This window comes from Linepithema humile, chromosome 1 (assembly GCF_040581485.1).
Source record: "Linepithema humile isolate Giens D197 chromosome 1, Lhum_UNIL_v1.0, whole genome shotgun sequence".
NCBI lineage: Eukaryota > Metazoa > Arthropoda > Insecta > Hymenoptera > Formicidae > Linepithema > Linepithema humile.
This window is the reverse complement of record NC_090128.1, coordinates 28354990-28381793: the sequence shown is the minus strand read 5'-3', so window position 1 is coordinate 28381793 and position 26804 is coordinate 28354990. Positions and strand designations below refer to the sequence as shown.

The 26804-nt window shown below is 40.4% G+C and overlaps 1 protein-coding gene across 30 annotated transcripts in view; it reads right to left on the bottom strand.

Annotated features, from left to right (window-relative positions):
- The window catches only part of LOC105669058 (MAP7 domain-containing protein 2), a 159625-nt gene that overhangs the window by 92097 nt on the left and 40724 nt on the right, over positions 1-26804 (bottom strand). For 5 of the 30 annotated variants that reach the window (XM_067356800.1, XM_067356798.1, XM_067356813.1 and 2 more), the window contains exon 1: positions 7547-9083. The exons of 21 other annotated variants lie outside the window; for them this stretch is intronic. In XM_067356800.1, the coding sequence (XP_067212901.1) occupies positions 7547-7748 (202 nt within the window). In that variant the 5' untranslated portion in view covers positions 7749-9083. Of the gene's footprint in view, positions 1-7546; positions 9085-26804 lie in introns of those variants that run through there. 4 more of the 30 variants (XM_067356826.1, XM_067356853.1, XM_067356784.1 and 1 more) reach the window with 3 other exon arrangements.

The following is a 26804-nucleotide window of genomic DNA, read 5'->3' as shown; positions in this document are numbered from 1 at the left end:
ATAAAACTTCGCTAACAAAACACGAGCGTATTTACATAATGTCGAGGTAGACTCGATTTTACGAGAAGCTAACTGTCATAATGTTTCAATCAGTTCGAGAATTAAAGTAAACAAAAAAATTACAATATCGTACTTTCGTCGAAAAGTCTTGACGACGACAAAGCTTGGCGCAGAATTTGATCGAACCTCAATCGATTGATGTTTTTGTCAACCGCTATCGACTAGATTACATTTATGATGCAAATTAGCCGTTTGTTTCGCACAATTTTTGTCGCACAATTGATAGCTTGCGCAAACGGCGAGTTGCCACGACAAAAGCGACCGGGAGCGCCTAACGCGATTGTGTAACAAGACGAACTCGGGTCGAATTCACCTTGTTACATACATCGATTATGTGTTTCGTCGCGAGACACGTGTTTCCTGACTTTGAGGCTCGGTCAAATTCGTGCATTTCCTCGAGCATAATTACAAAAGACCTCGCTACACAAGGCGCGGTTACAGCCCTGTGTGTGTTACGTTGATTCACTTCATTAGCTACGAAATTCTGTTCGAATTACGTCCTACGCTCACAGCCGTCGTAATAATTCGATGTAACGTGGGAACGCTCCGTGTATAATTGCCCAAAGCGTAACTCTACGTAGATGTCATTAGCGCGATAACGATACAATTCATAAACACAAAACGAGCCAATTTCATAAATCCAACAGGAAATGTCTGTAATCAAATTAAATATTTTAATACTTGCTATTTGACATCAACCGCTGATGTAATCTTAAATACTCGACATGTGATGTTGGAATGAGAAGAATAGAATAAGCAATTTCCTTGATTCGCAGAACTTTCTAAATTTACGTTTCAATTGCCCCCACCAATTGTTTTTATCTGAAGCTTACATTATTCGCAAACAGCACACCCATTGTAAAAATCCCGAACTTTTAATTGCATTCTGTCGAATAATCGAACCGACAAATCGAGGTTTTTGTTAAAAAAAAACCTAATTTATCAAAAGAACCGTTGTGCAATCAGGGGAAGCGTGATGCACGAAAAAACTGACATCGAAAACGTAGGCGAGAAAAACGAGAAATTGCACGAGGCCGCGACGGTTTGGCTCCAGCTCGCTCGAAATGCTTTAGCTGGCCATGTTTCACCGCGAAAGCTTTCAATAACTGTGACACACTTGCGATGTGTGCGTCGCTTATCGCAAACCGCGTCCAAGACTCAACCCATTAGTCTTGATCGCGGAAGTTGGCCGACGGAAAGAATATCATCTCATTAGCATATATGTATGCTTCACATGTCACGGTGACACATCGTCCTCGGAAAAAGAAAAAACAAAAAGGTAGCGAACCGAACGGGCTCTCGTTTTGTGCAGCTTATCAACGTGACATTAATCTTGAACTTGCAAAAGATGACGCGCGCGCCGCGTCTCGGTCACACGACTCGCAACGAATCGCCCTTCCGGGATAGTAATTAAACTACGGGCGATCAGATTACCGTTGGTTGCAATCTGGTCCGAGCATGCGATCGAGTGGAATAAACGACCGGGAACAAAGAAATTACCCTCGTTCAAGGCGCGCTTTGACACCAACTGATGCGCATTTCCAAAAAGTTAACGTTAAAATCAATTCTTTTATTAAGTTCGGTCATTGGAAGAGTAAACAAAATTGTCGTCACATATTTCTCCAAATATTTGCAGCTGCTGAAAAATATTGCTAGTATTTTCGGCGAATCACAAAGCCAAAATGTGTATTCTTTGAAGCAACAATCATTTAAATAAACCAATCACTAATAAAATAAATTCTATATCCAACATTTAGTCCAAATATAGAAAAAAATAGTAATAGCTAACTCGAAGGAATAAAAGATTCTACGGCAAGTAGATATGGTCGTATAGATCAGACATGTATTTGACAGGTTTCAATTCCTTTCGGAATAAAAAAAAATACTCTAGAAATTTTTAGAGTAGAAAGAATAGCATGAAGCAAAAGAGTCAAGGTTCGTGATCGCTAAAAACAATTCTGTCGTGATATATGTATGTAAGAATATGACTATGCCGTGAAGTAATCGCGATGATGCAAACAGTCTCGTGCGCGCTCATGTGTAATAATAATGGCGAGGCAAGGTTTCATTAAATTACTCGGATGTGCGTATCTAAAATAGAGCTTACATTAGCATGATATATAATGAAACGAAAAATATTGATTGCACGTGTTAATTAAAGTTGCGGACGGAAAAATAAGTAACCTAATTTCGTTGCGTGTAAATACGAGATTACGGTTTTTCGTAAATTATTATCTCGCGCTTTGAATAATTCAACGATCCTTAATGGCGCATGGGAGAAATTAGCAGATCTGGGAAAAGCTGGATTTGCATTCCAGTAATATGCATTGTGCGACAATGGTACGTGTGGGATTTGGATTTAAACGTGTCTTATTCAGCGAAACGTTTACCCCGCGCGCTTCTATCGTGACCTTAACTTTCTATCGATACCCATCTCACTTCGTATAAGCGAATGGCGTAACAGGCAGATGCATTATAACATATCGTGGTGGTAAATCATCGTAACGTGACCATGCATACAACCCAAGAAAGCAATAATTTCGATTAGAACGCTCTCACGGCGCTCCGATAAATTGCTATCATTTCAGCATTACTTTTATCACATGCTTATAAAAAAGTAATTATTAAAGTGTCCGTTTCGCAGAATTGCAATATCGATAATGCAGTAATAACGCCATTGTATTCTAAGCTATGAATATTTTATGAACATTGCAATATTTTTAAGATACTAGACGCACGCGCGCTATTCATTCTTTTGATTGCAAAGGAATATATTATAACTCTATCTAAGAAAACACTTTTTACATTTTCTATAAAACACAAAAGTAATAAAAAAAATACCTGCACTAACCTTCTCAAAATATGAAAGTCAAAGTATGCAAGATTCGCTTTATAGCACGAAATAACGCATAACGCGTATCGAGATAACTAATTAGCAACCAGGAAAAAGCGGCAACAATAAATGCACGAGTACCGACTTTAAATGCCTTTTTTAAGATAGAAGGATAGTTATTTAACTATTAGTGATATTTTTAAAGCACTTAATTACTCGTCGCTGCTCGAATTCAATTAATTCTACTAGCGTCCGAAGTAGGTTACATTTATTATCTGGTAGAAAAGTATCTACACGTTGAAAAATTTCTAAGAACGCTAGCAAAAAATTGCGGCATAATAGTTCGCAGTTTCGTGAGTAATTTTATGCTGATTCTTCGCAATTGTGCCTGCAGTTTCTTGTAGATCGTTCGTTCTGGCACTGGAAAGCAAATTAGTATTCGAAAGTACAAGGCTTACCGATACAAATGCACCAGGACAAAGCTAATATTACGTATCCCCAATAGACGCATGAAATAATTCCGTGACACCTGCGCAAATTTACTCGGACAACCGTTGTTCGCGTTTTAGTTGCGCAAAAGCCATAAATTTTCACGCGAATTGTAATGAAATATCAAAAGACTATTCTGTCGAAATTTTTTTAAAAGTTTATGTAGTAACAACTTTTATTACTAAATTCTTAAGTTTCAAAGAATTTTCACATTTTCAAAGTCTCAGATTTTAAAACTAGCATATTATGAAATCTTTCTACTCATTTTTCTTTATACACACAGAAAAATACATACTGTATTTAAGTAAATATTACTTGTTTTAAGTATTTTATAAGTTCATATATCCGCAAATCTATCGTAAGTTCATCATAAGCATCAAATTTATTCAAAATATATTTTGATCCCAGTAAGTTTAATACTTCAATCAAGAATATTAAATTTAAAAAAGAATTCTATTTGCTTATTAAATTAGCCAAATCTGACTTTTCTTCGATACAATTTTATAATATTCTTCACCAAAAAATAATTACTTCTTTTGAATATATGATAATGAGTTTATCAAAAATTTGTGATAAGTATATTTTAAGACTATTATCAAGAAAATATTCTTTATTAAAGATAATTGTTACTTAAAAAAAGAAAAGCCGAGTAATTACTTTTCTTAGCAATAGAATGATGTTTTTCTGTGTGTAGAATAGCCAGATCCTTGCCACAGATTATTTTTAGGTTTTGCATGTATACAAAAACTTTCAAATATTTGTTGAATGTCTGCTTTCCAAGATCTCTCCCTCGTTCGCGCTGTCCGTCGACGCCGCGTGTCTCGCACGGTTCGTATATTTTAACGAGGTAAGAACTAGGAAATATATAAGTGTATTACTTCTGTACATCAAATCGGACACGGTCTGACACGAGTAATCCAAGTGCGCCGGCAGTGCGCCGGAGCAAAGCACATCCCGGATGATTTCATAAATCTTCGCGGTGTTGTCGAGTTCGCGTGTTGGGACAGCTGTTATAATTAAAAGGAGCAAAAGGGAGATATGCCACCGTGCGTCGGGAGCGTGCAACATCCTCCTGCGCGATTACGAGCTTCGCACACAAATATGGGCAATAGCACCGTGAATTAACCGCGCTGTCGCAAAAACCGTAATAACACGGTACGCCAACCACTGATAAATATAACGATCTTTTTGTCGACTTTCTGTAATCGCGCGCAGCGCGAGAAAGGATACGATAACGCTACCCCCTAGCTTAGTACTAGCTTCTATTAACGTTCAATCGAGGATGCGACGACTTCCACGCGATCGTCGGGCTGATATTTTGCACGAATTTCTGAGCATTACACGCGTCACGCATCATTTCGCGCTCGGCAGTAAGTATCAAATATGGAATAAGCCGTTAATATAATAGGATAGTATAGCCATGATTTCATAATGAAATCTTCAGCGATATAGCATCATTCGCCGTACTATTATAATTAATTATAGTTATTATAAAAGTAATCGTTTTACACATGAAAAATTTGATTAACATTACTTAGCTTCGCGTAAAAATGCAGATAATTATTTTCATAATCTGTAAGTAAACATAACCATAAAGTGTCTGTTTTATTGGTTAATATATTTAAATTTTTATGTGTAACTAAAAATAAAAATATTATCAAGAGAAAGCGGTAGAGCCTCAGAAATTTATTTGCGCGCACAGCAGTATGTTTGCAAGAAAAACGGATTTACTGAACTTTTACGGCAAGCTAAAAGTACGAGGTTTCGAAACTCGCTGTAGAAATTCGTTTAGGTTTTTACTAGGACAGCAAGGATCGGATAAAATTAATGTTTTCAAGAGACATTACTACAGGATCACTGTCGGTGAGTTTACGATTCTCCGTTCATCAGTATTTACAATATGACAGTTGCTTCTTTGTCACTTAACGAGTTAAAAACAACTTCTTTCGTTGCTCGGCAGATAAGAGGAAATTGTCACTCGGCAAGTAATTTCCGCCTTTTGGGAAATATGAAACTTTCTATCCCCCAGATAAATTAAAATTTGTATATATTCCTGTGATAAAATCACGTCAAAAAGTTTTCTTGCGGAAAGCTTTCCGCAACTAGAACGAATAATTTTACCGTTAACGCGCTCGTAAAATAACTTTGCGAGCGTACCCAGAAAAAATGCGCGCGAGGAGAAGAGCCCGGCTCGACACAGTAGCTTAAACTGAGCGCGTTCCACTATGTTAGTATGTTAATTATTTCTTTTAGCCCGCTCCAATTATCGCCAGTTGCGAGGGAAATGATACTTTGCAATAATTACCAGACACCGTGAAGATTAATGGACACATTCGCGTCTTATAAATACGTCTGGGAGAAAAAAATTATTCGCGATTTCGCACAACGGTTACAACGGCAAAGACAAACGTACCAAATCGCATTAATTAAATTTTCATCCGCCAAATTAACGGTCGTTCCTCGTCGCACGCTGGCACGCTCATAAATCAATGCGCGATGACGGAGCATTATAATCGTTCTCTTACGAACGCGAATTGTACGTTTCTACCAGCGCAAAAAAAGCATTTAATTGGCGATACAGCGGCGTTAATTTCGCGGCGCACCCGTTAACTCTCTCTCCGTGTATTTTCTTATACCTCTTTTCAGACCTCGGAGTTTTGGAGCTAGGCTTCTTTCGTCCGACTATGTACAAAACACTTTCTTTACGCGCTATTCTAATTTATTTTATTTTCCCTCCTGTCTCTTACGGCGACTTTCGCAACGAAAAAATTACGAGCAAACCGGCTGCTGTAATTCCACTCCATTTTTCTCCTCTCGCAATTTCGCTCTGCAAAATCCCGCTGAGAGTAACATCCGACGATCTCGCGAGAGCAATTCGGCATCACGGCTTTTCGAGGAAGAGCCTATTGTCGAAACGCCGCGGGCTATCGGGCCTATTACCGCTTTGCACGCGAGAGGTTGTGAAAGAAAAGCTATACGTTTACAATACGTCTTGTTTCTACATCTCCAACACCTTCGGCAGATATTAAAGGTACCGAGAAATACGAGAATATTTTGCATTTTATTGCCGACGCGAAGCTTCGCTTGCGCAATTCGCTTTCGCACGGCAGAAAGCGTGGATATCCGACGACAAAGATGACATTTACACAACACACACTTTAGATAATATTTTAGTGTCAATCATCATACTCGTTTGTCTTATTCAATCCTCCGAACTTGCTAATCTTTTAAGAGAAAAGTAATTAGTGCTGTCAATATACTGAGATATGAGAGATCTCGCGTGTTATCTAAGTACGGCTTATCTCAAAATTCTTAGAAAATCGAGTATTCATTGGAAGAAACATCGAAATTCCTGAAAAATTCCTGAAAAATTACTTTGCAAGGAATCATTATAATGCGCGAGACTGTCATTTGAGACAATTTCTCTATTCGCGTAGAAAAATTAATGGGTGTTTCAACCATTACTTGGATATTCAGGAATCTTTGCCTGAACATAATAACCTGCTATTACTAACGATTTCCGGTAATATACAGATATCTACATTTGTCTGTATTAACTGCAATTTTAGATATCGGGATTATCCCTGATTACGAGAATTTGAATTCTCGTGTTAACATCCTAAATAATATCCCAAGTAATCCGGACTAATACCTGCCAATCTGGATAACAGAGATACGAATATAGAAACTATCCATGCAATATGCACGAACGACACTAAACAACATCACATTGGTGAAATTAGAATCGGAATTTGCGGAATTAAAACTGAAAATACAGTTTAGAATAAAATTCTACTCCCTATCTATTCCCGAAGCAAACTTTTCGAATCTATTCATCAAAGATCTTGGACGCTATTCCGAAACATCCTGCAAGCGCTTACCGTGCCAAGTCCGCGTCTTTAATGGCCTGTATTAAAAATTAAGAGCAGTCCTTTTTTCAGTTTTATTCTCGCCGACCTACACATTTCATTCTACTCGGCAATTCGCCAGAGCATTGCATCTTCTCACATAATCACGATGAGTAGAAGCCGCTTATTGCATTATCATAAAGCGCACAGAACCGTCTCTTCAAACGGGAGAGAACTGAGCAAAGTCGATTCAGCGAGGACGAAAATATCGAAAGGACGATCGCACTTTAAGAGTTAACACCGGTCAATAACTCACATAGCCAGACGTTGCCGCGGGGCGCGGTGTGCAGTAGGTTCAGGTGCAGGTTAAAATCCAGACCGGCCAGGTCCTGTCGCAAGTGGGTGCTGTCCATGACGAGCGCACGTTCCGGCAGCAAGAAGAGGTGATCGCTCCCCTCCGCGGGCCCCAGGGTTCGCGGCACGCCGAGCCCGAGAGGCCCCGATCGGGCCGTCAACATTCTACCACCAGGATCGGCCAGGACCGCGTCGTCGCGCGGAGTCGCATTCTCCTGCGACTGCCTGATGCCCGACACGCTGATCCGCGACGGAACCCCGCGACTCTTCCGCACCGCAGATCGGCTCGTAACAGGTGGCACGTGACCGCCTCTTCTGACAACCCCCGTCTTCGGGCACTTAATTCTGACGTCGTGATAAAACTGGCGCGCGTTAAAATCGCTCGATTTTCTCGAGGAGCGGAGAGACGTTTGACACAGCGGCTCTCTTAAAAAGACCCGTCTTCTTTCATCTTAAGAGATCCTTCCGTCGAAGCTCAATTAATCCACATTCAATTCGAAATATCAATGACGATTCAATCACGCTCTCGTGATTCTTCCGACTTTAGATTGATCTTGATTCGATTAATAACAACACGGGCCAGCGATTCACAGCGTTTCAAAGTCAAGGCTTTCTTCCGTAATTTAATTCCGAGTTGTCGCAAGATGCGATCGGTGATGTGTTAATAATGAGATCTCGACGATGTTTTGTCGGCGGTGACGCGATGAAACCACGAGGAATGATCGCACGGCGCGTCGATCACGACTTAAGAATGACTCGTTATCTCGTGAGTCACATCGGTCAGTCAACTTTCGACGTGCGCGGCGACGACTGAGAAAAACTGAGGAGGGAGGAGGGGAGCGTTAGCCAATCTCCTCGCGACGCCGTGTGAAGTGGTACGAATTGACCGAACAGGCTCGCTCGTTGAATTCGTTTAGAGGCCGGCGCACCCTTGTACTCGAGCAAGAAGTCTCTTTCGTGGGATCTCGACACCACCGCAGGAGGATTCCACAAATTTAAGCCGTTCGCCTTGCGATGACGCGCAAGCGGGACACGCGACTCAGCTCCGACTTGACAGCTCGCGGGAAAGTGACAGGTGTAACAGGCGGCTCCGACCTTCTCGCGTCCCGCCGATGACTGTCAGCTGTGTAATGTTTGTACGCCGCAAACGAACGTGTCGACACCGTCGTCATCGACGCGGCCCCTCGCTATTTACGCAGCGCGCGAGATACTAATTAATTCCGCCCTCGCCGTCCCGATGACGCTATTTGTTCCAATAGTCCTCGAGCAATTCCAAGTGGGAGTTGACAGCCTCCTCGCGTCGAGTCGGTCGGCGAATCAATCGCGACCGGCGTCTATCCGATGATCACCGAGTGACGCGATCTTGTTTCGATGAGAAAAATCGCGCGACTTTTGCAAGACGCGTGGTGGGTCGTCAATTTGACGGCTGGTTTAACAGCTGGACCGCAAACTCGTGGCTGCGTGTCTGACACCGAGGTCTCTCGCGAACGATCTTACGTACACGACGGTCAGCGTTCGACTGAGTGGGTCTCGGCGCGTTTCACGAGCGACGCCGAGAGACGCCGGAAACGGCCGAGAGAGCACGGTGATGCAGAGCGGGAGGAGACAGACGCATTTTCCGCGCCAGAAGAGATGCATTTTTCTTTTATTTGTAACAGAATCCCCGTCTGCGAGGAAAAGCTCGCTTTACTTCCGCGCATGTGTACGGGTTACGATCTTTAGCCGTTTATGTCTGCAACGAATTATAATTCGGAGGGAAAAAAAAATAAAAGACACATTGCAGCATCTGCGGATGTCTTTGCGGCTGTGAAAGCCGCATTCATGTGCTTAATATTGATCGCAGTTTCACGATAGATAATGATTAAAGTGTTTCACCAATAAAACTGCTATATAATAAGACTTCTGGAAGATTTAATTGACAATAGATAAATTTCATTCAATATAAAGCTGAGTTTTATATTTATGAAAATTATCATAATTTTCGCATGATTTCTTCCGGCTGTGCAATGTTACGTAAATGCACGAATGTCTCACGGCGTCGGAAGTTAGTCGACCATTAAAATAGCTTTGGCTGCAGCCATTTTCTGGGTCATAATCCGCGCAATTAGTCGGCTTGGAAACCGTCTATAAAAGGAGATTATAAATTTAGTTACGGGAGCATAGAATAGTCTCCGCAATCAGTATTCGGAGAACGAATACTGATTCTCCTTTTCTCTCTTCGTAAGCACTTCTTTGCAAGGTTTAAATCACATTTAGCCTTTCACCGAATTTAATTATTCTTTAACGCTATCCGCTGCTCCATAATTACATCGTTAAACTATCTTATTAAACTTTTCACTACTATTATAAAAAAATGTTTATTATCGCATAAGCAGTTTCTCTTCGAGGTAAAATAAAACTGCGCATCATCCATGGTCCATTTCCGCGACCGACAATTCGTGCGTATAAATCGTAAATGTGGGTGGCGATCGACCCAGGCGAGTGCGGAATCGCATTGTAAGAATATCGTGGCTGCACGGAAGAAACCGGCTCCTGTTGCGGTTTACGGCGATTTGCGGCAAGGCCGTTTTTATCGCTGGAAAATGCCGCACGAAAGTGCACCAAAACTGCCGTGCGCACGATGAAGCATTTCCGTAAACATATCGCAGTACCTTATTATGTATCTTTTATGTTAATCGATTGTAATACACTAAATATCCATTTATAGTATCAATTGAGAATAATAGATTTCTTGAGAGCATTGAAGTGAATTTCTTTCAAAGAGAATTCAATGATAGACGTAACTAAAGATTTACACGAAGTTTAAGTTTCAAGAAAGTAAAAACATTAACAATCATATTTCTCAGTTAATTTTAAGCAAACTTTAACTCGGCAAAAATAGGGTTTAGATATAATTATCAAGTCTCGTAACATCAAAATAATAATTTAGAAATTAAATACCATTATGTTGCAAAAATACATACATTTTACAAGAGTTTCCTACTATAAATTAACAAAACACATGAATCACACAAATTATAGCCTATTAAAAGAAGAAAAGAAAAAAGAACGCGTAAACTATTCCCAGCAATCTATGCGGAAACTTGCCATTATTCATACTTTCTTTCTATCGCATTTTTTATTTTTACATCGTAATACCTTTAACATGTACCAGTGCGTTGTCAATAGCTCTTGTTATACAAATCTGGGCCATGTAAAATTAAGAATCAGATAAAATATCCAGGAGACGTCAGACAGCGCGATCGAGTCTCGAAAACGCTGGAAAATGATACTCGTTACATCTAACGGCCGCTCCGTTAGTCCACGCTTCCCCGTTCGTTTATATTGGGTCACTTTTTCCAGTTGCTACGCATCGAAGATGCGCGTCATCTCGCCGGGCGGCATCCGTTCGCGGATAAACGGAGCCATCAGATTTTATCGCAACGCTTTACGAAGTAATTTAGAAATCACGGTCAATCGTCAGCGACAATAAAAAAAATATAGCACTCCTATATTTCCTCGATGACGAAATTAGCAATCATTATAAAATCATTATGACTCGTTAGCATATATTATGATTGCTTTCTACTAATAGTCATAAAATTATTAAAAAATGATAGCTATTAGTGATGATATCACTTGATGATATGTGTGACATTAAATTAATTTGCACTTGCGAAATCTTGATCATATATTTCAATCAGAGAGTGTAGCTTTAATTGCGTCTTTTAAATTCTGCCTTAACTTGTCGATCGCAATTACTGTAAATCGTGAAGAATCTGTTTTCCCATTGTTTCTTCTCTTTTCCTTTTTTTCAGCAAAATGTGAAACTATTCGTCTCAATCGTCGTAATTCCTAACAATCAAGCTAATAGAGAGTACTATCAGAATTTATGTGAGTCGTAAATACGTACTTGTACTTTTTTCTTATTTTTCTTGCTTCGTTTGATAATTTGATTGATAAGTTGATTGATAATGTAATATAAAACATTTCTGACAATAGCAGGTATAAATAATATCACGAAGAAGAATTTTCTTCGATAAAGCTTTTACCATTGAGCCACTCAATACATACTCGATGTACGTACGAGCGAAGCTACGCTTCTTACGCCTCGATCTTCCGCGTGCGTGCTTGGTGTACTCAAGTCACTCAAACGACGATCGATGTTCCCTTATGGAGACTAATATGTCAGGTTCACTAGCTGGCTTTGCTAGATACAAACGGCACCGCACCATCGAGCGTCAAGGACAGGCATTGATTGACAGAGATTGCTTATCATTCGTTACTCACATAAAATTGTGTCACATCGATTATCACACGTGCGCAACTGTTTCGTAAAAGGATATCTCTAAATAAAAACGACGTAAATAAAAGCCGTAGAATCTACAGAAAGTCTCACTTTTATGGTAGCTAAATATAAATCAATATATTTTATGTAAAGCTTTTCTCTCTAAAATATACTCTGAAATGTTATTAAAATCCTAAAAATCCTCTATGCAAAATTTCGAAAATATATAAATATATGTATATATTATATGTTGCTCATTAAATATGCAATGAGATATAAAATGCAAAATAATGCGCGCTACGTGGCGCTAACGTGGCGAAAGAGACATTAGATAGTGACGAAAATTAGGAGAACAATGGCTAGTCGCCAAACCGTTATTTCAGAGTCAAAAGAATAACCTCGAAAGATTAACCTCGAAAGAATATTATGATTCATAGCACAAGATGAAGAAAAAGATATTTGCTAGACGTGACGGGAATTCTAAATACACTAGTCCAAACATGATCTTGTGCACTAATTATAAATCTATTTTGTGCTCGCAACTTGGAAACCTACCTAGATTCATCTACAGAAAACTAAACGATGTATCTAATTAAAGAATTTATGCGTGGCACATTTTTTGTCAACTTTATTATCGCTTTGCGTAAAGTATTAATTATTCATAATAATATGAGAGTTGTGCTAATGAAATATTAATGTTGCATTAATCACTTAACGACATAGACAGAAGGTAGATTGATAATTAATGTTAATTTTAATCGACAAAAAGTTAAATATGTGTATAAAAGAAATGATCAATAAATTATAGGGAAAGTTATTTACCTTTCAACTATTTATGTAATTCACATTATATGATCTCGAATTTTAATCTCGCATAAAGTGGATTTATTCTCTCGAAGGAATGTTAGCAGACTAAGCTAATGACGCATTAAAGATTTTTTTCAAAGAGCTCTTTGTTCGAAGAAAAACGTTTCCGCGCTGAACGATACCCTAAACGTGGGTCGTTAGGATCAACTTTCCGTGAAAGACAATCCTTTCCGCTTCTCGCACAACGGAAAGTCAGATTGACGCGTCACAAATTACGTCACTTCCATGCTTTCTCCCGCGATTGTCCAACGAGGAGACAGCAGCGCGCGCCTTAATGACGCCGTAATTCGCGCGTTTTAATAGCAATCAACGACGAAACGGCGTCTCATTTCCCGCCGTGCGACGTGTCACAATTGCTTTCCGCGAATTTCGCAATGCAATCTTTCCGATCTGCTGAAAGCGGCCGTGACGACGTTCCAATTGCATCGCGCAGATGCGCTTGCAGTCTATAAAGTTCAAAATAATCCGAGGAATCATCGCGTATGAAACTATAGTTACTAGGTGCGCAACTAAGTTTCCGGGTTTTTTTTATCAATGCAAAATGGAAAATTTCAAGAGAAATACAAAAAACGATTTATTCAAAGTATCGTCCCTCGCTAGCTACACATTTTTGCCATCTCTCTGGCAATACATGAATACCGCGACGATAAAACGATGCGTCTTTGAATCGAAACCATTCATCCAACCAGTTTCGCACTTCTTCGAAATTGGCCAAGTGTAGCCCAGCCAAGCCATGCGCCATCGACCGGAACAAGTGATAATCGGAAGGGGCCAGGTCTGGTGAATACGGCGGGTGCGGTAGCAGATCCCATTTCAGCGTTTTGATGGTGTCCTGGACGATGGAAGTGCGATGGCACGGAGCGTTGTCGTGCTGCAATATCACTCGTTCGTGTCTCGTGTCCCATTCTGGCCGTTTTTCGAGCAATGCATGGTTCAAATTTATCAATTGTTGTCGATAGCGATCCCCATTGACAGTTTCGCCCGGTTTCAGCAGCTCATAGTACACGATTCCTTTCTGGTCCCACCAAATGCAAAGCATTGTCTTCTTTCCGAAGCGATTTGGCCGTGCCGTCGATGTTGATGCTTCGCCAGGTAAAAGCCACGATTTTTTGCGTTTGGGATTCTCGAAATATATCCACTTCTCATCGCCAGTAACAATTCGATGCAAGAAACTCTTTCTTTCATGCCGCAAAAGCAAAATTTCGGAAGTGGCTCTTCGATATTCCATCTGTCTCTCAGTCAACTCATGCGGCACCCATTTTCCTTCTTTTTGAATTTTTCCCATGGCATGTAAACGTTTGGAAATACCTTGGCGAGTCATGTTTAATGCCTCCGCAAGTTGATCTTGTGTTTGTGTATCATCTTCATCCAATAACGTTTGCAGATCGGCGTCCTCAAATGTTTTTGGTCTTCCGGAGCGCTCCTTGTCCTCAGTGTCGAAATCGCCACTTCTGAAGCGTTTAAACCAATCTTCACAGGTAGTTTTCGATGGTGCATGTTCGCCGTAGGCTTTTTCAAGCAAACGACGTGCTTCAGCTGCATTTTGTTTCAAGTTGAAGCAGAAAAGCAAAGCTTCCCGCAAATGCTGTTTATTTGGCACAAAACTCGACATCTTTCTTGTTAGAAAAAATATTTTTGCGTTGCGATATCTGTTGGTATTATGACTGGTTATTGTTGACAGATGTCCAAGTTAATAAAAAAACACAACTTTAGACATGTATATCGACTACATGTATCGTTAGCGCCATCCATGTGTAAAACCCGGAAACTTAGTTGCGCACCTAGTAGACCGATGAGGCGTGCATTGCGATCAAATTCGCACAATCGGAATACATTTCGACTGACTGGTGGAATCAAATACCCGCCCGTGATTAACAAAGTCCATTACGTAATCACTCTGTTCCTGTTGCAATAAACCATATGTTTGGAGCGTAGTGTGCGCCCGCAATTGATACTCGAAATTTCTCTCCTCCGACGCAACCTGCATTCAGGACACGTGCAGATATGACGAAGGCCCACAAGCGCGTGCGGCCCGCCACTGCCGATACGTGCGATGCATTCGCGCTTCTATCGCGAATAAATACAGCGCGCGAATAACTGCGAGTGTTCAGGTTACGATTAGTTATCAATACGAAACATATTTCAGTGTCGCGCTTTGCGAACATTATGCCATGAAAGCACACGCATTTAGAGGAAGCAAAACGACGCACCGCTGCGTCTACTTTCAAATTTGCAATAAACAGTAGCAGCATCTCTTTATCAGAAATGTACTGTGTAATTGCCTGCAGTTCTACAGCGCACAAACAGTAGAAATTCACAAATTATTTCCGCTGTTTATAATTATCAATAAGAGAGAGGCTTTGAAGATCTGTGAAATTAAAAACTCAGAGAAATGTACGATCAAAGATCTAGCAAAATAAAGATCTGTAGAATCCGCGCGAAGCTAATACTCTACCCGTTTCATAGTCTAATAATTTTCAATATCGGCTGAGAAATACATGCGCAATGTGCGCGAGCCCGAATAATTCCAAAGTTCTGAAATTAATTTCCAGCTCTATTGTTATACAAACAGTTTACAATAACTCCACCCATCCATGGCGCCATGCAGTTTCCGCCTTTGTAAAACTTCGGCTCTTTCCCTCAAGAAAGTCTAACGGGACGCCATAATTGGCATAGAGATCTTCGATCCTTTATTCGCTGCAAGAATCACGCCACGTGGGCATGGCAGAGGGAATTGGGTCGTCCGATCGTTTCTTCGAAGACGCGCAAAGGGACACCAATAATTTCGTGCCGCGAGGATCGTTTCCGGGACGCAAGACAGAATCGAACACGACGAACGATAATTCCCCGCTAACAATAATACGTATCCCCGGAGAGGTTCTTGCCTACGTCGAACCTAACCTCGTTCCGCATCTTCGACAATTCCCGCAGTTTTCTTGCCGCGGTCGTAGATTAAATGGGCGAGCATGGCTGGCGAAAGTGGATCAGAGTGAATGAAAAAAAGTCGCGGAAAGAAGTGTCATTTGCGAAGAAACAACAATGTTCGAGGGAAAACACGACAGTGAAGACTAATGGTCGTCAAGGATAGTTTCGAAGGATCGGCCTATCCGCTTCCGCAATTTTTTCCGCCGCTCCTTGAAATTCCCCGTATTTTGTTTCGCCTACTCTCCGTATAGAATACGTTCGCATTTATGCATTTATGCATTTTATTCTGAATAATGTTTAAAAAGAAGCATAAACATTTAAGCCAACGTAATCCGACTTGGGTTTAATAAACTCACATTATTAAGTTTCTTCAAGCCTGTCGTGTGATAAATCGCGTTTCCTTCTTAGATTCAGATCTTTGAAACTCGAATGCGTTGGATAATCGTTTCAGTGTCTCTAATCTCGAATTAAGCTGGAGTATCGCGTTCACATTGTGCGTGCTCTCGATCTAGTATACATGTCTTCCTGTCGAAAGATGAATCAGCGCGATGCCATCAAAAAGAAACGTTGCACGTATCAAATTGGACTGACAACAACTGCGATCTCATTTTGTAATAGTGCAAAACATGCGCTATTTCTGCGAAATGCAGAGACGTTACTCGATAAAATAACATACAAATAAAAGAATTCAAATTTATAGAATAATAATCAAAGTCACGTTATAATTAATTGAACTATAAGAACAATAACGATTTGTTCGAGCAGACGAGTTGACGAAGCTCGTTACGAAATAGAGTGCCGATCGAGAGAGCATGCAAGATCGATTGCTCGAGTTCGATTTAATTCCAGATTCGATGCACGAGGCGCACGAAAATATTAGCCGCGCAATTGCGAGGGATGGACCCGCGCTGAATTGCAAGCAAAGACAGCGTTCCGGACTGTCAAGCCGTGCCTCGGAAAGAAAATTATAGGATCGGACAGGGGTGCCACTTTCATTAGTTCCATCGTCTTGATTAAATCGCCGTGACTCTTGCGGTCGGCGTCCCGCAGCCGCAAAGATCCTTTTACATTTCACGCTGTTATATTTCGTTCAAATCGCGTTTCAAGCTTTATCTAATAACATTTTTGAGATAAGTAGAATAAATATTATTCGCAAAAATTGATATCAAGTGCGATACAAACCGTTGTTTAAAATTAACCACGCCTCACAACGCATATAGCGTATTCGTGTATTACATAATCTGATTCTGTACGATCCCATAGAATGTAACAATGCAGATGAGGACGATAAAAAGGACAGACGTAACGAGGTATCTATAAGTTTGACCCAGATGAAAAATGCGATCGATAAGAAACGTCCCTTGGGTCGCTTTTAATGGCCACGTGATACGACAGACATTACTTGACACGTCCGAGAGTACTTCTGACTCGTCCTGTGTACGCGTGTCGAGAGATCGATAATGTCCCAACAAGGAAAGATTATACGCATCGCCGAGCATGAAGTCGCTCCTGTTCCAAGACTAATCTTTTAATCAGCGTCGCGACTCCCGGCTCACGATATTCCTGCGTCCGAAGATGTAGAAGTTCACGCCTGTCTCTTCCACTTCAAACGGGCTTTGAAATTACTTTCGCGGCGTGTCGAGATTTCGAAGAAAAGTGATTTCTATTATGCGGAGTAAATTAACTCGAACGAATTAAATTGCTTGTACACGGGAAATAATGGCGTGAAAGGCCGGAACGCCTTTTTAACATGATAATAACGACTCTAGAAATTACATAAAAAAAATTAAAAAATGCCACGATCAGCATCACGCAAAATTAAAGTAAAAGATGAACCACTGAGGTAAGAACATGCTCCCGAAATTGAAAGAATCGTGTATACAGTTCCACATATACTTCCTTCAATATCTGTGACTTGGAACTAGAAGTGTCATCTTTTTTCCGCAACCACGTCACAGATACAATAAATACAATAAATATCAGTTAATCAATCTAAAGAAATGTATGGCGAAGCAAATTTTATCTAACTAATACGCGACGATTATCTGTAATTGTAAATGTAGAGCGATGCATCTCTACAGATGCATACAATATCATGACTCGGTAGTGCTGAATGCTGCATCAGCTCTACAACCTGAATAGGGACCTGTTCTGATTAAAGTTGACACGAGGCAGCGTAGGTTGTAGGTAGTTAGTCGGATCCGTATCGGACTCAACATGGGTGTCTAGCACCCAGCCTCGTCAGGTCAAAGTACAATATATCTCAAACTACGAAAGAGAAAGAGAGAGAGAGAGAGAGAGAGAGAGAGAGAGAGAGAATATCCTCCCTCTTGCTAAAAGCAGCGTACTAGTCTTCTTGCTGGTTTAGATAATACATAGGTGCATCCAGGTTTCCGTTCCAGCAGGAAGCAACGGCTCGTAAATGCTTTATGCCCGTAGACGAAATAGGCGCAGTAGTAAACGCGGTAATATTCCCTTCCGCAAGAGCATATTGCAATTAAACATCAGTTACGAACGGCATAATATATAGTATTCACGATACCTTAGATGGTACTTCATTTTTATGCAAGAAATGGAAATTATCCCATGAAACTTCAAAACTTAATTACACGCGTAGCTTCATCGTGGCAAACTTGAGTCGTGCGAAATTATCACTCGATGGATTAATTCATTTTTAATTAACTCCGTCGAGACACATCAGGATTAGATTACGTCGCTCGATCGAATCGCTCGATCGAATCGCGGAGAAAATATTAGTGAGCGATTTGAATGAGAAATCGGATATTTCCTCGAATATCCTCAGCTATGTTTTTTTTTTTTTTTTTTTTTCTTTCTTCAAATCATCGTTATTTACGCGAAAATGCCGATGCACTCTTTGCTCCACTATGGACAAGAAAGTTATCGCGCGTCCGCAAATGGGAATTTCTCATCGCGCACCGTCCAACTTCGTTAACCGCATTCTCCGCGCGTCAAATCGCGAGCGAGCAAGTTTACCGGATTCTCCGAACGATTATGATCGATCGGCCTTTCATCGCGATAAACGGCGTCGTAAATTATCATCGCATTCCGCTCGATCGTAAAAATTCCAATTGCGATAATTAACCTTGCCGCGTGTGCGTAGCGCGCTCGCAAATAAAGTTCCCCGATTACACGCTCTGATCCTTATCGGTTTTATGCGCCCCTTCCTACGTGTCTTAATATTCTAGCGCATTCGCGCAAGAAAGAACCGATAACTTTCTCGGGTAATGTAATTTCCAACACGAGTGTGTACTCAGGCATATGTACCGCCTTCGTGTAAGCGAAGAAGACAAGCATTAGCTTTATAGGTCATACAAGATAATGTCAGGAAAATCGTTTCTGAAGATGAGTAGGAATATGTGAGTATAGACAGAATTATTTCAACTCTCCTCGTCAGAGATGTGCCTTTCGGACAGAATTTTTTGCGCGAAAGAAAAGAAGGGGAGAAAATTGTCGGATATAATCACAAAAAAGGAGTATTTTGCCTTAAATCGATATGGAAATCTTTAATGAAGAGAAAATATATAATACTTGACACACCTATAAATTTCGCGCCACTTTATCGACTTCCTGCTGCACCTGTGCATCAGCTCCCACCTTAACAACATAATAACGTCGCTATCTTCGGGATGCGCCACCCGAATGCTATTAGTATCATCCACTAAATTGCCGTGCTTGATATCCTCCCGACTGTTGACTTGCAAAACGGGAGGAGAGCGAGTGCTTTGTACGCGACTCGTCGACATCGTCATTCTCATGCGATATATTCATATGCAATAAATATCGAACGGTAAAAATACCAATCCCTCTTCACGATTTTCCGATAAAAGAAACTGGAACGAACGGAATAAATGGTTTATATTTACTTGCAGAGAGAAATATGCCTTCTTTTCATAATTTTCCGATTAACGGAAAAATAAAACAAAAAAAAAGACTAATGCTTTAGATTTATTTAAATTGTCACGCTGGTTCTCTTTTACGGCAATGTTGAAAATAATTAAATCAACTTACACACGCAAGACAATGAATAGTAAAGTTACGCAGAAGTTTACAATCTTAATCATTGCAAAGATGTGTATGAAAGTGCAGTTCATCGCACGAACGCACATTCGTAGTTTAAATATAAAGTTCAAAGGCCGCAGAGAAGAATGCCGAATCTCGTTAATGATTCACCACCTTTTTCAGAGTCGCCGACTCTGCGTGGCTTCGCGCGTTATTGCGCCGAGCCCTTCGCATGCCGGGCTCTTTCCTGCGAGATGCATCGGCATCATGAATACAATATCGCGAATAATATATCAAAGCCTGTGTGCACGGGAGCACCGGTGAGCAACGGCTTCCCCGTGGCTGCGAAGACCGATCGATGCTTCCTGTTATCCCGCGCGCACGATGATAAATAGAAGATAGAACGATGCGTTCGACGATGCGCAAGGAGAGATCGATCCAATACCGACTTAATTAAGGGGTAGGATCGCGGAAACTGCGGGCGGCTGCGGCGCGCCGCTATTACCAGCAGTAATCTACCTGCTCGTTACGCACAATCCTGATTATTCATTGTCAAGGGACCGCGGCCAATGGGAGCGACAATGGACGGCACTAACAGGAAATCGATCGGCGGATTAAGAACAGTTATTTCGAGATCACCTCCGATTAATAATTGAGGCTTCACTTCGCGCGCTCTTAATCTTACTCAATCATCTAGCGCGGGATGCAATAATTATTCCGTCCAGTGGATGATCTCTCTCTTTCGGTTGCTCGCAAAACGAATTAATCTCAGGAAGCGCGTGTGTAATCTGATAAAGACACATGAAATGGTTGTATTATTATACTACAATCGCGGAGCCACCTCGTGAATTAAGACGTTATTCATCCTATTATTATGTTTCACATCTCATTGCATGATCTGCAGCAACTATAATTTGAAACTGTGATAAGAATGCCGAGTGGAAATGTGCAGTTGAATAACCGAGAAATTCGATGCTACTTCAACAATCGATTGCTTATATTTTGAGAATAACGGTTTAAAATTTATGGCCCATCAACCGGCCACCAATTATGTTAGCATTTTAGTGTCGTCTCTTCTCACTCGTAATCTTTTGAAATAATCCAGAATTTTGTTGGTAGATAGAGCTGTCCGCAACAGTCAACGCAATCTTCTTAGATGTCAGTTGAAGATGTGGCGAGAGCGATCTCTCAACTGCCTCGCTCTTTCTCTCGAGCGTACTCGACTATCCGTTGACCGTGACGCTAACGAAGAGTACACAAAGAGAGGATCCTCCAGCCGTCTAGCCGGCTGGCGCACAACCGCCATGTCCCTCCTATGCAAAAGGAACGGGCGAGGGTTGCCAGGGTGACAGCCCACCGGCGTTCAACTGAGAAAGTCGATACTACGACATCGACGTCATCAATTCGTTCTTTATGTCTCAAAGAATACTCCCGCGCTATATTTTGTTGCGCCGCCTCTTTGAGAGGAATACTTCGGGAAGCGGTTTCATACGAGATAATAAGAGTTTTGAGAGTCGACGAAAACCGTTGTGCACTTTAATCCACGTGATCCATTTCTGTGCTCACGAAATTGAACTATCCGTCTTCCTAGTTCTAGACAGTGAGGACAAATTCTTTGAACAAGAATGAAGGCATTCCTTCCTCGAGTTGACTGTAATATCGTGTGTTGATGTGAAACTATTCGCATTCGTAAGCAAAGGATAAAAGTGTGTTGATTTTCAAACATGTCAAATAAATTTACGTCACTGCAACTAACTCCATTGTCACTGAATTTGCATAACCGCCATTACCACAGATGTCATCATCGCCGTTGCGCAAATACAACTCTTTCCTGTCTCGAAAATTTTCAACTTGAGATTTATGAAAAAATTTGCGACGATAATAAACCGCGATAAATAGCCTACTTTGCATAAAAGCTCATGTTTATTTAAAAAAAAGGGTATCTGAAAGAATAAAGTGTAGTACATAACCCACGTTTCACGCCGCACGATTTCTATAGTTGCTCCATAATGTAACCGTATCACAGACGATAAAGATAATATGCGCGGCGCGTTCGCGGTTAGTTTATTCATTTTTCACAGAAACGGACGTCGTCAAGCGCGACTTTCGTTGCTCGAACGAAACGACAATGCCGTTATTCCTACTACGACGGGAGTTTCAAAATTTACGATTCGCCGAGTACCGTACGCGTCCTAGTAACCCGCAACTACGCATTCAACAAAGGAAAGAAAAGCGCGCGCGATGCATTGTTATGACTTCGTAGAAGTATAAAGATAATCGTCCAACTTCGTCGGACATCATCGATCTGTATCTCGCGCTGTTTACTATTGTAATATTCACAATACGGATGCGTCTGTCGCGTTAAAAAAAAACCATCACATCCCGATTTTCACGCTTTCGCCGGCATGTAAAAGAAAACAATTTCTCTTGTCTCTTGCAGTCAAAATATTTTTGACGGTGAAATTAGTTCACATGGCAGAAGTTGAGAAACTAAATTAAATCGGATTTCTTGCTAATTGACCTACGATTGTTTATAGTGATTGATGTATTATTTTTTTACAGTTCCAACACCTAATATTACGAACATGTCTGATATTGATTCTCCAATTTACTTGCGGTACCGTCGAGAGGCATCGAAACGCAACGAATGATAAGCAACAAATCCTGCCGACATTCGCGAGCAATCATGGATATGGTTCGTAAAATTTTATGACGGCGATATCTTGCAAACGGCCCGAGGGTCCGAGGGGAAACTTCGTTTCCGATTGCTCATACGCGTCTAGCAATTTCTCTTAGCGCCAAAATGGAGAAGAGTACTTTGCGAGCGCGCGAAGGTGTTCACTCGTGCTGAACGATCGCGCGATCAATTCAACGTGAAATATCAGCAGCCTCTCGTAATGGCGCGGCTTCACAATACTCTCTCGCATAAAAGGTACTCCATCCACGGCCCGGAGACGCCTTAAACACACGACGCTGCCATCGTTCAATAGAAATCTTTTCATGTAATTAAACCGAGTCTGTCTTTTTTTTTTTTTTTTTTTTTTTTTTTTTTTTTTTTTTTTTTTTTCCACATAGCAAATGTCTGTAATATCGAGAAATATAATGTCTGTACTTTCCCGCTAAAGAAACAAACATCACGTGTAATATATGTATAATAACGTGATTCAAAAGTGATAATTATTGTATAATAATATACGTTTAATAACGTAATTCAAAAGTGATAATTAAAAATTGTAAATTAGTGATGAGAAATGTTCTATTTTTCTACTAAGATTATTGGAGCTCAAGAAGCAAACAGTTGCGTGTCGAAGGATCGTTTATGCGAATCGCAATACAGCCAGTGGCAGTTTGGTTTTTGATTGTACATCCCGACGACAAACACGATTGAACAGGAACGTCAGAATCTCCACATACGCACGTGTTTGCCGAAGGTGATCGATGTTTGTAAGCGGCGATGTAAGTGATCACACCGTAGTGTGGTCAGACTACCTAGAGAACTCTTGATGAATTACAAGCGTAACAACAAGAAAGATGCGACGTTACATGCTCCACGCATGTTGACACGAATACTCATTTATAATGGAAAATAAAGCAAAATTCTTGCAAATGCGAATGCAATTTCCTCGAGTGTACTTAATCGAAAAACGCGAAAGAATACACTTTGAATACATCACCGGAAAAATTATCTAATTAGAAAATAATATATTAGTGATCTACGTTTCCTGTAAAACCTTTTGACAGAAAATTGAGATATTATTATACAAATGTCAGATCTCATGTCTCAAAAATAATATACGATACAGTCTTTATTTTCTGTGTATTTTATATATCTCCCTTAGAGCGAAGTAAGTCGTTTTGATTAATAGCTGCTAACCACGCTACGTTATCCCAGTTAGAATGCCGTCTGAAAGTGTAACTAATTAGACACTTTCGAAAGTTACCGCAGAGTCTGACGTGACAATGTTTCATTCAGTTGCTTCGTTGATAGACTTGATATTAATAAGTGTCAATGTTAGAAAAAAATCTACATGCTATTAATAATCTATGACAATATATAAAAAAATTCTCGTGCATGTTTGTATAGTAATTAAATGTAAAAACATATTAATATTAAAATTGTATGCAGATCATTTATAAAACTCTAAAATATTCCCTAAAATTTACATTAAAGAATCCAAGAACTTGAAAATTTCGGAAAGAATTGGAACCGATCCTAATAACTTCATCTATTTATCTAATTTACAGTCTTTGGCAAGAAGCCAAAAAAGTATCCAGCTAGTGGGCTTAATGAAATTTTTGCCGACTAAAATTTTACCCTATTTCCAAACTTTACGTTCACTCCTGGTGAGAATTCACAATCGAAAAAAACGAAAACATTGTTTTAACGATACTTTTGCAAAGAAAAGTTGTCTTTAAAAACGAAAAAAATTTCAAAATAGTACGTGACAATGTTAATAAACGAGCTTTCCAACGTAGTTCTTTTCGTGTCTCCAATTTGTATCTACAGCCAAAGTTTAGATTTTTCGCTGGCATCTACGATTAAATTGTTGTTCTAGAATATTTCTAGTACTGGCTTTCTCGTTACACTTCCGTTTCAGTGTTGTGTGCATTGGCAGCGATCGCGTGGCCGCGTCTAATCCGCCGTCATCGCTCGAACGAACGCGATTGCGAAAACGCGCGCCGCTGGACAATAGGGATTTATGCAGGAAACCTCTAAGAGGAACCTGTGGTTCAGAAGCGTGTGCACCAAGTGCTAAGAGGATAACCGTAATATCGCGAGGCGACCACATAAACCGTGACCTACCTCAGGCGAGTGCGAGCCGCGCACACCTGCGACGAGAGCGGCGCGAGCGAGTCTTTACGCACGTGTCATACCTTGTTAAGCTTGCGCGACCTTTGCGATCGTTATTAGCGTTAATAATATTATCGGCTACGCCGTTGCTCTGACGATTTAACAATGATGACGTAAGAAATTAGCGATCCTATTTTTATATATTGTCATCGATGGCAAGTTACGTCAGTTTTATAAAAATCTTGACATTAAATATAAAAGGGATGTATAATTTTTGCGATAATATCTTACGCTATTGATTTCTTCTTATTTACGAGTATTATTCTTCAAAGTAAAACATAATTGTTTGTGTGCTGTTACTTTTCATGCAACATTGAATTTTTAAACTTGCCCAATATAGAAAAACAAAGAAACGTATGTTTACATTTTCGTGAAATATAAACTTTCACAACTTTCACACTCTGAATTCTCTTAATAAATAATGTCCAAATTATACTAATCAATGGTCATTAGCGGTTAATGATGGTTTTCTTCAACTGTTGTTTACTCGTTATTTCGCCGTCTCGTTTGTTCAATTCTTTCTCTCTACGTGATACAAAATCAGCCTGATTCTGTGCTGAATGCTGAATGATGCAATAATGCGGTCAAATATATAGAACGTTAATTATGACAATCTGGGAATCGTCGTTATTATTCGCTTTTCAGGTCAACGGTAACGCGATTTATCGCACGAACCACCACCCCGTGACCGGAATAGAGACCTTTCGACAATGAGATCGCCACGATCGGGTCCTCTTGTTATATTGACGCGAATTAGCTCGAGCGCGGAACGAGCAATGACAGTTAATTAGTGACGAGAATGATAAAGATCAAACGAATTAAGTGACGAATCGATATCTTATAGAATGCACGCTCACGATGCTCTCGATTTCTCGCCAAGAGATCGATTCTGACGCGTTTCGAATACATCCATCATAAATACGAAATTCCGCCGCGCTTTCCTCAATTATGTGTGTTGTGATATGTAAACGCGTTCGGAAAAATGTCGATTACTCATCGTTTTCTCGGCTCGCAGACGTCGTCGAACAGGGCGATCGGCAAAAGCGGGTTAATTTGTTCCATCTAAAGTCCCGGCGTCGATCGATTACAATCCTGACCGTGATTTACGAGCTTGAACACGCCGTCACTAGGGAGAAACTCCGCGCGTACGCGCGCGCGCGCGCGCGCTAGCGTCAAGTCGATGTTTTGTCACACTTTAACGCGCGGTTGCCCTAACTCGAACGGAATTTATGACAGGACGTTAAACGATAGATCGTTCTCGCGCAGTGGCCTTTGCCAGCGAGCAGATTTCTTCGGCCTCGACGGTGCCGATCGTTTCGTCTGACTGCTCGCGCCTAAGCACGACGTGTATCTGATCTCCCTTCATGCGACTCGACACATCAACCCGATCTTCGATCATACAATTCGAAGTCTATCCTGATCTTCTCTCGCGTAACGAGATATCTTTGTTACGAGGAAAGTCAATGCAAATTATGACGATGGTGTCGTGAAAATAATCTCAACGAGACATGCGACTCGAAAAATATGCAAAGCTCACAGATAATCAGTCTTAACGATTTTTACACCATTTATTCTCGAAATGAAATCGATTGACCTTTCTGAATGTTTATTTATTGATCGAGTAATATTTGATAATCTTGTACAGCGACCCTGTTTTCTTTAATAAAGCTATAGAAACAATAAAGCTTCTCCATAAATAGAGTAAGTCTCGGAAAATATTGTCTCTCTCTCTCTCTACAGCTTCTTGAGAAAGAAGAAAAGAAACAATTCGTGAAAACAATATCATTTCTCATATTATTGGAAATCGCGTCTCGAGAATTGAATTTTTAAATTATTTCTACGTGATCGACACATCCGAGACAGTGTCGGATTCGCTTAATCCGGAGCACGAATGTCCGCTGGCCGTCTGAGCGAAAAAGATAATACAGAAATCGAGGACAATGGATTAGGAAAATAATTCGCTTTCTCGCGATTCAACAGCCAGAAACTTGTTCGAATGCGGGGGCTCAATTCAACAATTAATTGTACGTATTGAATATTTTTTGCACGCTTTCTAATAGTTCTGCTAAGTGTTTAATGAGTGTAGACACAACTAATGCTAACAGAAATCATGTAATTAAACGCGAATGAGATTATAAAAAGCGAAAGAAACACGCTCGTCGTGTAATTCCGTGTCTCCTACACAAACATGTAAAATTAAAATATTATCACGTTATTATAGTATTACTTTCGATGAAAAAAATTCCGAAAATTTCTAGATAAGATGAAAACATTTTTCGCTTAAACATT